We start from the raw sequence: 14,380 nt of genomic DNA, 5'->3' as shown, positions 1-14,380 counted from the left end.
CAACTAGTAGTAATTTCAATTAGGTTCCACATTTTTTCTTTCCATACTGCCCCATCCTTGTAGCTAGATCAAGAAAGAACCTTTGGATCGAGATCCACAACTATGGATTCCAATTATTCTTTTTTTATTTTTTCTTTCATCGAATATGATCTACTACTCTTATTTGTTACTCGACCATTAACTTCTTCTTCAAAAAAAAAAGGATTCCAACAACAAAATTGCATCAACAACTATGAAAAGCAAATTTCTATATTTCGCATCTACGGAATATGAGAATCTCTTTTGTTGAAATACAACCCAAACACAGCCCAAACTGGGGTATCACAAGTCATGAGCATCTATTAGAGTATAAATACAACTGCAAGGCATGAAATATATAAAATAGGACTGATAAGCAAAAGGACGAAATGCGGTGCTGCGAACGCTGGCAGTCACCTCTCTAACTCCGATAACTTAGCCTCCGACCAGCTCAAACCCGCTACCGGGTGAACAAATACCTGCATCTGCATACGAGGTGCAGGGAGTAAAGTGAGTTCTCCAACTCAATGAGTAATAAAGGTAAATAATAACTGAGCGGTAAGAAATCACGTAAAACAAATCATCATGCTGTATAGAGCAGTCTAAAACCTTTTGAGTAAAAGCAGTGAAATCCTTGAAAAAAAAAAACAACTTAGCTCAGTTTAAACCTCTTTTAAAAATTACTTTTTCAACGGCTATGTAAATGAGTGCAAAACAATAGTGCAGATAAGCACGGAAATCCGCCCCTCGGGCATAACACACAATTAACAGGTAATGCCAGGCAATCACATATATGTCACATGAAGTAGCACAAACAACAGATAATGACAGACAAATGAAATAAAGTAAGCACATAGAACAGTATCAGCACCGCTGCGGTGTGCAGGCCGATCCATATATCGTTGCGGCGTACAACCCGATCCATATATCGCTGCGGCGTGCAACCCGATCCATATATCTCATCGACGACGCGCATTGGGGGTGTGCAGATTCCGGGAGGGGCCCCTTACAGTATCAGTATCTGTATCAAAATCTAGGCCCTCGGCCTCATATCAGTATCAGTATAACACTGCTGCGGCGCGCAGCCCTATCCCTTAGTATCCTCACATCTAGCCCTCGGCCATACTTAGTCCAGAAATCACATAAGTCCCCCAGGCATTAGTAAAAATAGTAGTTCTTAACCCAAAACATCATTTACTATATCATTTTAGTTTCAAAACCGAGTAAAAGTGGCCGAGTTGTAAAATAGTGGAAAACAGTACGACTAAGTTCAAGTAGTAGATCAAAACAATGAGGAAATAGTGATAAAAATCCCTGGAGGGTTCAAATAGTTGGCTCGAAGCCCAAATATGGTAATCAATCCAAATAATGATGATAACAAATAAGTTTCAATCAAATACGCGGAAAAAACGTCAATCGATACGGACCAAGTCATAATCCTCAATAGTAAATGACCCCATGCTCATCATCAAGCATGTGTCTCACTTCAATATAGCACTACGATATGCAAATCCGGGGTTTTAAACCCTCAGGATATCATTTACAATAATTACTCACCTCGAACCGGCGAAATCTCTAGCTCGCGATGCCATTGCCCCTCAAAACGGCCTCCACGCGCGTCGAATCTTCCAAAATCAGAACGAATACATCACAATATGCTAAGGGAACAAGGCCCAAGCGAAAACAATCAATAACGGGCACAAATCCCGAAATTACCAAAGCCCGAGCCCCGGGCCCACTTCTAGAAACTCAAAATTTTGTACATCAACGGGTTCCTTATCTCCCCACTAGTTCATACATACCAAAAGTTCTCAAATCAGACCCCAAATGGTCTTCCAAATCCCCAATTAAAATTCCAAAATTCCAAGCCCTAGTTCTTCCATTTTTAGCTTAAATTCCATGATTTTCTAGGTGGAATTTCATAATAGAATCACGTTTTAGGTTCAAAAATCTTACCTCCAATCAATTCTCCTTGAATCCCTCTTTAATCACCTTCAAAAAGCTCTCAAAATACTCAGCTATGGAGGAAAAAAGACCCAAAATCACGGATGAAATAACTTAAAAGCTTTCTGCCCAGTTATGACCTTTCTTCATCGCGATCGCGGCAAAAGCCTCGCGATCGCGAAGAGCAATTATTCAAGACCTTACAAATACACTATGTGAACGCGACCAACACCCTATGAATGTGATGATCAAATGAAATAACCTTACGTGAATGCGAGCTACCACACGCGAACGCGATGCACCCTATCTGACTCAATTCCTCTACGCGATCGTGTACCATCATTCGCGAATGCGATACTCTGATCCACAGCCCTCTGCGAACGCGAAGCCCATATCACGATCGCGAAGGTTAAAACCTGTCCATCCTCCCTTCCTTCTTCGCGAACACGAGCCTACTCACGCGAATGCGAAGAGATAAACTTTGCAATACCTGAACTCCAAAATCTGCAACTTCAAAATACCAAAAATGGTCCGATTGACCATTCGAAACTCACCCGAGGCCCCCGGGACCTCAACTAAAAGCACCAACACATCCTAAAACCTTATTCAAACTTGTTCTAATCATCAAAACACCTCAAACAATATCAAATCACTCAAAACACATCAGATTCAAGCCTAAGTTTCCTAAAAACTTCCATAATACATTTTCGATCAAAAACATAACCAAACCACCTCCGAATGAACTGAAATTTTGCACACACATCCCAGATGACATAACGAAGCTAATGCAACTCTCGAAATTCCATTTCGACCCTTATATCAAAATCTTGCTTGGCAACCGAAAATCGCCAAAATATCAATTATGCCAATTCAAGTCTAAATCTTCCACGGGCTTCCAAAATGCATTCCGATCACGCTTCTAAGTCATAAATCACCTAACGGAGCTAACCAAATCATAAAAATTCCGATCCGAGATCATCTACAAATAAGTCAAATTTTGGTCAATCCTTTCAAATTTCAAGCTTCAACTGAGAACTGTTCTTTCAATTTCATTCCGATTTCCGTGAAAACCAAAACCAACAATATACATTAGTCATAATACATTACACGGGGCAAGTCTTGCCTGAGAACTGGCGATCAAGTGCAAAAGCTTAAAATAACCGGTCGGGTCGTTACAGCTTACCTCGAACTTCCACGACCAACTCAAGCCTCAAATACCGCTTTTCCTTTAGAATTCGCCTCCAAACAACTCTTATGTAGTCCAAATTGATTTAAAAACATCAATAAACGCTAAACAATCTTATTCCAATGCTTAATTAAAGAATTCCCATCATTCTTCCCAAAAAGTCAAAAATCGACCCCTGGCCCGCTTGGTCAAAATACGAGGTTCGGACCAAAACCCAATCACCCATTCACCTATGAGACAGAATATGTATTTAGTTCCAAAAACCAACCCCAAAACGAGGTCCAAATCCCAATTATGCAAAAAGCCCTAACTCTACCCAAATCCCTAATTTTCTACCCTTAAGAACATGATTTAGGCCTAGAAATCTAATGGGTGTTAATGGAAATTGAAGAAAATGAGGCTAAGATTATATACCTATGAATTAGTGGTGAAGTTCTCTTTCAAAAATCCCCCAACTTGGAGTTTGGAAGAAGTTATGAAATTTTTGTTAAGTCCCCTTTTGGCTTCTGTTTTAAAATCATTAGACAGGCCTTCATCGCGTTCGCGATAGGCTTGTCGCGTTTGCGATGGGTCAGGCTTAGGTTACCTTCGCATTAACGTTCGTCGGCTCGCATTTGCGGAGCTTTAGATCCTAGAGCCTTCACGTTCGCCGGCCAGTAGCCGCGTTCGCGTAGCACAAGGTTCACTTCCTCCTACCCAGGCCATTAGCCTACGCGTTCGCGAGTGCCTGGACGCATTCGCGAAGGGTACTCCCCCCCACAACCTCGCGTGCGCAGTTCCGCAGATGTGGATGGTTGACCGCAAAAGCGCTACCGCAGAAGTGGGTTTTGGATCACAAAACTGAGAAAGCCTAGGCAGATTATTTAAATGAGAGTTCCGAGATTTTCACCATTTTAATCAATTCTAGCTCGGGATTGGACGATTTTTGAGAGGATTTTCGAGGGGTTTCTTTAGGTAATTCACTTATGCTCATTTCTATTCGATAATCTTGTTTCCCCACTGAATTTCCCACCTTGTTTGTGTATATTTAAGGTGAAATTTGGGAGTTTGAGGCTAGAGATTTGGAGAGTTTAATTTGGGGATTTGGGTGACGATTTGGTGTCGGATTTTTGTAAATATGATATGGTTGGACTCGCGGTTGAATGAGCGTTCAAATTTTATTACTTTTGTCGAATTTTGAGACGCGTCCCCAAGGGTCGACGTTTGAGTCAACTTTTGACTTTTGATTAATAACTTAGTGTTTTCTTATGGAATTGCTTCATTTATCTTGTGTTGATTGTATTGAAGTATTTATGGTTAGATTCGGGGCATTTGGAGGCTGATTCGCGAGGCAATGGTGTGTTGGAGTAGGAATTTACACAGGTTGAGGTAAGTAACACTTCTAAACTTGGTTCTGAGGGTATAAAACCCCGAATTCCATGTTATGCAATTGGTGTTAAGGTGACGCGCATGCTAGGTGATGGGCGTGTGGGCGTGCATCGTTACTATGACTTGGTCGATTCCGTGGAACTGTATAGTTGATTTATTTTGTTGTTATCCATATTTTCATCATATGATAAAGTAATTGAGCTGCCAATCATGCAAGAAATCACGTTTAGGATATATGCTGGTATTCTTGGGACCACAATGGTCGTTCATTGACGTTGAGTTAATTGTTTAATTGCAGTCATGTACTCAGTTGTATGCATCATTCATGTCATATCTCACTCTCTATTATTGTACAATATCTTTCGCCCCCGTGTTCTCGCAAAAGGCTTTGACGCATGACAACTCTTTTAAGGATGGTATTAAAAGAGAAGAGTCACCACCTAACAATTTTAAGGTGTGTTAGGGCCCCTATTTGGAAATAACTTTGTTTGACTAGTCCATGTCACCAAAGATTGGGTAAGGGCTTAAGTTACTTCGAAGAAAAGGTGTTTGGTATTCTTCGAAGTCCAGGACTGTGGGTGCCAGCCGAATTTTAAACTATGTGGATTATGTGATTAGGCTAGGCGATCAAATAAAGAAAGGAAAATTTAGAAGTCGAAGAGTATTACAATAACACATGAAAATTGGTACAAATCTAAATAATCACAAGGATACAACTACATTGGTCTATGTTAAATGACTAAGTGTAATTAACAAGTATATAATGAAAGGGGGGGGGAGTCTAAGTTTTTTAGCCTAAAAGATCACCCCGTGAAACATAAATAACACTTTGAAATCCTCTTAAGGTAGGGGCTGCTCATATTATTCAGCGGGCACAGACTATCATCTCCTGCTGCCCGATTACTATGTTGAAGTTGTTACTTAAATGTCCTCTATTCAATTCTAAATCGTATCCTATGCGTGCACTACCTGTCCCATACCTATGGTCCAGTAGGCTTTGGACCTACTATTTGGATAGTTCTAGACTTCTCCCAAGTTGCTCAAAATGATAAAACTATGCGACATTCAAAACAGATAGACTTCACATAAAGATAATTAAAGGCCCAAGTTAGCCTTCACACATAAACAACAAATGCACGCAGGCAATTTAGGTAGTACATATTTAGAATCGAGGCCTAGGGTCCTATAGGTATGATCTCTAGGTGATTCTGAGTTCCAGTATTATGTATGCATCGTTAATGTTCTAAATGGCTTAGGTGAAGAGGCAGTATCTGTTTGCAGACTCAGGGTTATTAGCACTGATTTTATAAATAGGTGTTTTAGGCGGACGACATTGTCCTATAGGCATGATTTCTACACATTTCTGATTTTTCAAATGTCGTACGGGCAACGCTGTTACTCCAAATTAACTAATTTGCAGATCATAAGCTGTTATAAAACCTATAGACATGATTTCTAAGTTCTTTGCGAGATGGGAAGTGAAAGCTATTTAGAAAACTTGGAATTACCAGCGCTTGATTCTATAGACATGCTTTCTAGGCGAATGACCGTATTCTATAGGCAAGATTCCTAATAGTTGGTATTTGAACTCGCTGTTAACATACTAATTCCTATAGGCATGCTATCCAAGTGGAAGTGTAATAAAACAACAGAAGTAGTTGATTAAGATATTAGAACCCTATAGTCATGATATCTAGATGGGCAGTACACCAGAAGTAATAAAAGCAATTTGACCAATTGATTATTTGAAGTCCTATAGGCATGATATCTATGTTAGCAAGAAACATATAGTATACATCTTATAGGCATGATGTCTAAACCCATAGCAATAACATGGAAATCAGTACGGTGATTAATAGCATATTTGAGATAGTGTACGAGTATTAGACAAATTAGGTGAGGTGTGTGCAATTTCCTATAGACATGATTTCTACTAGTGTGCAGAAGTAGAGCAAGTAAAATAGGATAGAAAGTAAATCACGTAGACGCTATAGGCATGTCCTCTACCCTTTATGCCAGAATGAAGCACACCCATTCCCCTATTTCACTAACGCCCTAATTATTCGTTATTACAAGTTACAAGACTAAAATGGAATAATACAAACTCAAAGATAGAAAAAATACAGACTTAAACAAATACAGGCCCCATCAAATGCTACAGGCCCACTATAAAACAACCCAATGGATTTCTCGGCCTTCATCAGCCTCACTAATCACATACCCAAATCTCAGGCCCACAAGGACATGAGAATCTTCCTGAATCCAATGCCCAGGTCCAACAACGCGTATGGCCTAACAGAAGGCCCAACAAATAACTTACTTAGCCAAATGAATGCCAAACTTAACCATACAGGTGACAAACCACTCATGGAACTAATTAGACAACTTTCCATACTTAATTCCTAAAGCTATAACTAACAACAGTTCTAGCCAAAGCACATAGACAAGATCACATGAAATATTGATAAGTTCATAAGGCAAGTTCATGCTTGTATTCTCAGAAACAAAGTTAAAGTAATGGCATTAACCATCGTAGGATAGTGAACTATTCCAAAGAGTTTCAAAAGTAAAATGATTCAGAATTAGCCTACAAGAACTATAGACACAAGTTTTAGACATGAAAATCTGATAGAGTCGTAGACAAGAAAAAGTAGAACATAGCCTTCACATGAAAGTTTTGACATGAAGGCCTAGTGAACATAAGGTAACCGGTTCATGATCGAGTAATCACTTAGTTGAGAATGAGAAAACTTCAACATGCTGAGTATCAGTTACAATACTAGCAGAACTTATAGTGAACGGAAAACATGTTAATTTTCAAATCAATAGGCAGACAAACATCAAACTTGTACTAGTTGGCCATATATAGGCGAAAATGCTAGTTATGAATTTACTATAAAGGTCTCAACTAATACTGAAGAACACATGATTGAGCAAGTCAAACACCACACAATAGAGTTACAAATAACATGGGAACAGATCATAGCTAACAATAGAGATCTAGAGGGATAAAGTTGGGCATGAATGTCTCAACAAGAATTTGAACACATTTTGGGCATAAGTTGATTATCATAAGAATACAGAACAAGGCATGATACTAAACTCGAACTAAACAATAGTGATAAACATTCGAGCACACACATTAGAGCAAACAAACTTAAGAAAACAGAACGAAGGCAACAAGTAGGCAAGTTTGATTACTAGAAGGTATATAGCCTCAAATATTGATTCAAAGCAGACAATAGCATGTTGGTTCATAAAAATCTCAAAGACATAGATATGCAGAGCAGGAATTCAAACGAGAAGAAAAATGAAATTGTAAGAGTCGTAGATACATTACCAGTTATAGATGAACAAGTAAACAAGATGAGTAATTTCAGCAACACTTTAATGTCAATAGCAAAACGAACAGTAGAACCCAAGAATCTCAGTGCGTCAGAATTCCCAAGGGTTTCGAATGAACCCTGGGCAGTGCTCACACTGAGAAAGGTTCGAGAATTAAATTCTGGTGGTCTTGGCTTTCGGCCGGCCAAAAGACTGAGCCTCAGAGTAGTATAAGACAAGAAAGAATAAGAGAACAATAGTAATTTTTTTAGCGATTAAAGGCTGCCCCAAGGAAAATTGGGGAGGGGTTTATGTAGTAGCAAAATTAAACATCCAAACAAGGAAAAACAACTAATTAAACACAAGTAAGGAAAAAATAGCATGCAAAATCGATTAGAATCAATTTAGGAGGAATCTGGAAAACCCTAGTTTAAAACGAAGAAAAAAATAGTAAAAATCTCACTGAGTCAGACCATAGGACCTGGTAGTGAGTGTATCAGGTCAGAAACAAGAAGATAATCTAGAATCGGGGTTGAACGAACACTAATGACTAAACTTCCATAAATAATCGAGTACCAAATACTTGTAACATTTAAAAGATGGTAAGCATCTCCATGTGTGCAAGAAAGAAAAGGAATCATGGAAGATTTCCATGTGATATCGGATTGAGATTGGGATTTGAGTGAGGCGTCTAGGGATTGGTGTGATAGGAGAGGAGAGCATTCGAGGGAGACTATCTTTGAGATGTGGTAGGGTTTCCGGGTGAGTTTGGTTAATTAAAGAGAGTGATGGTTTATGGACCGTTGATCATTTGAGATCAATGACTAAGATTAAAAGAGAGGTGGGGCGGGTCATAAAACGGGTCCCGACCGGGTATAGAAAAGGGGTCGTTTGGTTGGGCTGCTGAAGGCAAAATGAAGCGGGCCAAATATTTTCGGCCTATTTTTGGTCTGAAATTCATTTTAAAGCTGGGCCATAATTTAAATGCACAAAATTTTATCAAAAAATAATTTATAAAAAGTATTTAATAAATAATAAAATATTATTTATGCAGTAAAGTGTTGGAAAATAATTGCTTAACGTTGTAAAAATATAAATAAGCTTTTTGTACAAATAATGTAAAAAAAGGTAATTATGCATATCATGTATGCTATTATTGCAAAATTATTTAAATAGCTTAAAAAATAAAAATATAATTACATAAAATAAAGTAAAATATTATGAAACATATATTGTGGATGCAAATATAAATTTGGATGATTGAGTCCTTCCAAAAATGATTTGAAGGGGCAATTAATACATATTTAAATAATTTAAATGCAAGAAAAAATTATTTTTAAAGCTTTTAAAAATTATAGAAAATTCTTATATGACTCCTGTAAATTAGGTAATAATGCAAGAAATGATATTTTGAAAGTATAGGATATTTATAAAATATGAGGGCAAAACTGGGTATCAACAATTGCCCCTCTTTACCCGAGAATAATGAAAGAGTTGTCGGTTAAATAAAATAATGACCAATTTTGTCCGAAGTGAGTGAGGAATGATGTGTTTTGAAAATAATGGGGGCCGAACCCTAGTCTTGAGTTGCATACATATCACTTGTGTTACATGAATCAGACCGTGTGTAGTTCCGGATCCAACGGCAAACAAAACCGATGGAGTTATCATAAGATTGGTCATGTGTTTCAAAAAAAGAACTTTTGAGTAGGATAGTATCGTGAGTAACAAATTATTTTAGGTGGTCTTATGAATTCAAGTTGAATGTTACGGATGTACAAGGCAGATATTTGAACGGTTATAGAACAAAAGGTAATCAATTGTTGATCATCGGTTACGTTTGAGGTGATTGAAGGATGTGAACAGAAACCCAAGCAAGAATTGCTCCTGTTTGTAGAACGGTTACCTCCCGAATTACCTACAAAACTTAAAACACGATGCATGCGGATATATATGGGTTATTGCAAAAATTTAGACATGATATAAATTCCCTTCGGACCATGAGAGTTGTCTTTAGACGAAGGAAATAATGTCCTTAGATTATGACGTCCGGGGAAATGAAGCATTTGATGAGGGATTCACAGGCCATGAAATGATGTCCTTGGGCCATGAGGACGCTGCCTCTGGACTATGACGCCTTTGAATAATAATGTGCAATTTCGAGAGATCCTCCGGCCATGGCATGTTGCCTTCGGGCTATGATGACGATGCCCTCAGACTATGGTGCCTTCGTACAATGTGGCGATATTTCAGCCCATGAAATGTAAAGATGCGGTAATATCGATCATTTGATAGGGGAGCTAGGTGATGCTTAACATATGCGAGAATGAGACAAGACAAGTCTTGGTCTTGTGTGAGATGAGGGCAGTGCTTAGAACGATAAGAAGAAGGGAGACAGTGTTTAGTTTTATATAAAAGGATGGCTGTGCTTAGCCTTATGTTCTGTGGAGGCAATGCTTAGCCTCATGCAAGGAATGGAGACAATGCTTAGTCTCATGTACAGAAAGGCAGTGCTTGGCCTTATGCATTGTGGAGGCAGTGTTTAGCCTTATTCAAGATGAGGGCAGTGTTTAGCCCTATGCAAGGAGTAGAGAAAATGTTTAGTCTCATGCAAATAAGGGAGGTGCTTAGCCTTATGCAATAGTGGAGGCAGTTCTTAGCCTCATGCAAGGTGAGGGTAGTGTTTTAGCCCTATGGATGAGTAGAGACAATGTTTATTCTCATACAAAGTAAGACAATGCTTAGCCTTATGCAATAGTGGAGGTAGTGCTTAGCCTCATGCAAGGTGAGGGAAGTGTTTAGCCCTATGCAAGGAGTTGAGACAATGTTTAGTCTCATGCAAATAAAGGCAGTACCTAGCTTTATATAATAGTGGAGGCAGTGCTTAGCCACACGCGAGGAATGGAGACAATGCTTAGTCTCATGCAAAGAAAGGCAATGCTTAGCCTTATGCAATAATGAGGGCAGTGCTTGGCCACATGCGACGAATGGAGACAATGCTTAGTCTCATACAAAGAAAGGCAATGCTTATCCTTATGCAATGATGATGGCAGTGCTTAGCCCTATGCAAGAGGAGCTATGATTAAATGGGAGAGGTCAAAAGTGTTTCTTAGCTTGACGCATTTGCGTTTGGCGACTTCTGTCGGTGTGAACATAGTGATCTTGTTGTATGTATATATTTGCGGACATTCTTCTTATATCCATTATGCCTGCATCCAAAGGAAAATCGTGAGTTTTGGAGAGGGGGAAGGTTGGTTCGTGCTCCTGATTCCTTGCTTTGCCTTTTCTCTTGTCTTGAGGTCCTGTTGGAGTCACCCAAGGTAATGCTTGGCTACGATATATAAAAAAAATGAAATTTTTGAAAAACCTGCATTTTTGATAAATTGTTTCTATGAAAATGTAGTTGTTTGAAATATGTGATAATGAATGAGAGCGAATAATGTTGTCGAACTGGTGACTATGACACACTTTTGAGACATTGCAACCTCCTTAACTCGGAATTTTGAGGATCCCCCTCAAAATTTTGCCCCAGTTTAAATGCGTACATCTGGCGATACATTCCTTGGCGATCCTAACATGATGAAATCGGGCAAACTTGAGATTTTGCCCTAGTTTCTGACCATAGGGGGAATGAAGATTTTATTATGATATGACCGAGCCCATAGGGCTGCCTATGAATCCCCTCTTAAACGGGAATCAGGTCAAGTATAGTTCAGTTACATCAAATAGAAAGTGCAAACATAGTCTTAAACATAGTATCTCTTGACTATATCCGATTTGATGGGTTTTTGTCAAATCTCTCTATCCATTTCTGCAAGTATAAGTGCTCCTCCTGTTAATACTCGGTGAACCATGTAAGGGCCTTGCCAGTTGGGTGAGAATTTCCCCTTTGCTTCATCCTGATGTGGGAAGATCTGTTTCAGTACCAATTGCTCCCAGTGTGAATTACCCTGAACTAACCTTTTTGTTGAAAGCTCTTGCCATTCTATTCTGGTAGAGTTGATTGTGACACACTACGTTCATTCTTTTACCATCAATGAGAGCTAGTTGTTTATATCGGTTTCTTACCATTCTGTGTCGCTAAGCTCGGCTTCTTGTATGATTCTTAAGGAAGGGATTTTCACTTCAGCGGGAATAACGACTTTAGTACCATAAATCAGTAGGTAGGGTGTTTCCCAAGTTGATGTAAAAACTGTGGTTTGATACCCGAGTAAAGCAAATGGTAGCTTTTCATGCCATTGCTTGTTGTTGTCCACCATTTTCCTCAATATCTTCTTGATGTTCTTGTTGCCGGCTTCTACGACTCCATTCATTTGCGGCTATATGCTATAGAATTCTGATGTTTGAGCTTGAATATTTCACATATAGCTTTCATCAGGTCACTGTTGAGATTAGCAGCATTGTCAGTAATGATTGATTCAGGTACACCAAATCGACAGACAATGCGATCCCGGACAAAATCCGCCACGACTTTATTAGTCACAACCTTATAGGATGCGACTTTAACCTATTTTGTGAAGTAGTTTATGGCCAACAAAATGAACCTATGTCCGTTTAAAGCAACGAGTTCTATTGGTCCGATGATACTTATGCCCCAAGCAGAGAAAAGCTAGGGCGAACTCGTTGCATTGAGCTTATTGGGCGGCATTCGTATCATATCAGCATGTATCTGACATTGGTGACACTTTTGAATATATTTGATGTAGTCTGTCTCCATGGTCATCCAGAAATACCCTACTCTTAATATCATTTTGGCCAAAACGAGACCATGTGAGGTCCGCAAGTTGCAACATTTATTTCTTCGAGCAATCTAGATGCTTCTTGGCATCAACACATCGCAACAATCCCAAATCAGGAGTCCTTCTATACAAAATTCCTTCGCTTTGAAAGAAATGGTTGGCCAATCTTAGAATCATGTGCTTCTGAGTGTGTGTAGCATGTTCCAAATATTCTCCCTTTTCTAAGTATTCCTTGATATTGTGGAACCACGGGTTTTCGTCAATCTCTTCTTCAACATGAGCACAATAAGCTAGCTGCTTATGAATTCCTATTGGGATAGGATCGATGAAATTCTTGTCTGGATGTTGTATCATGGAAGACAAGGTGGCTAATGCATCTGCAAACTCATTCTGAATCCTTGGAACATGTTTGAACTCCATCACTGTGAACCTCTTGATCAACTCTTGTATACAATGCAAATATGGCAATATTTTGGTGTTCTTGGTATCCCATTCTCCTAGAACCTGGTGCGCCAATAGATCTGAATCTCTGATTACCAGCAACTCCTGAACGTTCATATCAATGGCCAACCTAAGTCCCAAGATGCAGACCTCATATTCCGCCATATTATTGGTGCACGGGAACCTAAGTTTTGCGGATAACAGGTAATGTTGACTGGTTTTTGATACTAAGACAGCTCCGATACCCACTCCTTTGAAGTTTGCTGCTCCATCGAAGAATATCCTCCAACTGTCGTATGCTTCGGTAATATCTTCTCCTAGAAATGATACCTCTTCGTCGGGAAAATACATTTTCCATGGTTCGTATTCTTAATCTATAGGATTTTTTGCCAAGTGATCAACCAATGCTTGCCCTTTGACTGCCTTCTGAGTTACATAGATGATGTCGAACTCACTCAGTAATATCTGCCACTTTGCTAACTTATTCATAAGCATGGGTTTCTGAAAGATGTATTTTAGTGGATCCATCCTTGATATGATATATGTAGTGTATGCACAAACATAATGTCTCAACTTCTGGACTATCCATGTCAAAGCACATCAGGTGCGTTCCAACAAAGAGTACCGGGCCTTGTAAGGCGTGAACTTCTTGCTCAGATAATATATCGCCTGCTCCTTCTAGTTTCATCATGTTTTCCTAGAATGCAACCAAAGGCCCCATCCAACACAGATAGATAAAGCAGTAGAGGTGGTTCTGGTTGGACCAACATAGGCGATTTAGACCAATACTCTTTGATTTATCGAAGGCCTCCTAGCATACTTCAGTTCAGCTTGTTGCAACATCTTTCCTCAGCATTCTGAAGATTGGCTCACATATCACCGTTGATTGTTCTATAAAACGGCTGATATAATTGAGGCGCCCTAGAAAACTCATCATATCTTTCTTATTCTTTGGCGGTGGCAAGTCCCGAATAGCTTTGATTTTTGACTTTCCTGCAGGGACTCCGAAGGTGCATTTTGCAGGGTTTAACTTCAAGTTGTATTTTCAAAGTCGATCAAAAAATTTCTTCAGGTCTGCTATGTGATCCGAACTCCCTTTAGATTTGATGATAACATCGTCCACGTACACCTCTATTTCCTTGTGTATCATGTCATGGAAGATAGTTTTCATGGCCCTCATGTAGGTGGCGCCGACATTCTTCAAACCAAACGGCATCATTTTGTAACAATATATTCCCCATAGTGTGATAAAGGCAGTCTTTTCGGCGTCCTCTTCATCCATACAAATTTGATGGTATCCTGCAAAGCAATCCACAAAGGATTTGAGTTCATGCTTGGCACATTTGTCAATCAGTATGTG

At 39.2% G+C, this 14,380-nt stretch overlaps 1 protein-coding gene and 1 pseudogene across 1 annotated transcript; both read right to left on the bottom strand.

Moving 5' to 3' along the window:
* LOC138869478 (protein TIC 20-I, chloroplastic-like) overlaps positions 1-12,153 on the bottom strand; it is a 57,068-nt pseudogene extending 44,915 nt beyond the window's left edge.
* Positions 12,154-12,633: 480 nt separating this feature from the next.
* Positions 12,634-13,371, bottom strand: LOC138869477 (uncharacterized). Its single transcript, XM_070147097.1, has one exon. It carries the CDS (start codon positions 13,369-13,371, stop codon positions 12,634-12,636), a length of 738 nt encoding a protein of 245 aa, XP_070003198.1.
* Positions 13,372-14,380: the final 1,009 nt, after the last annotated feature.

This window comes from Nicotiana sylvestris, chromosome 5 (genome assembly GCF_000393655.2).
Source record: "Nicotiana sylvestris chromosome 5, ASM39365v2, whole genome shotgun sequence".
Lineage (NCBI taxonomy): Eukaryota > Viridiplantae > Streptophyta > Magnoliopsida > Solanales > Solanaceae > Nicotiana > Nicotiana sylvestris.
The sequence above is the reverse complement of the archived record's forward strand: the minus strand, read 5'-3'. Positions and strand labels throughout refer to the sequence as shown.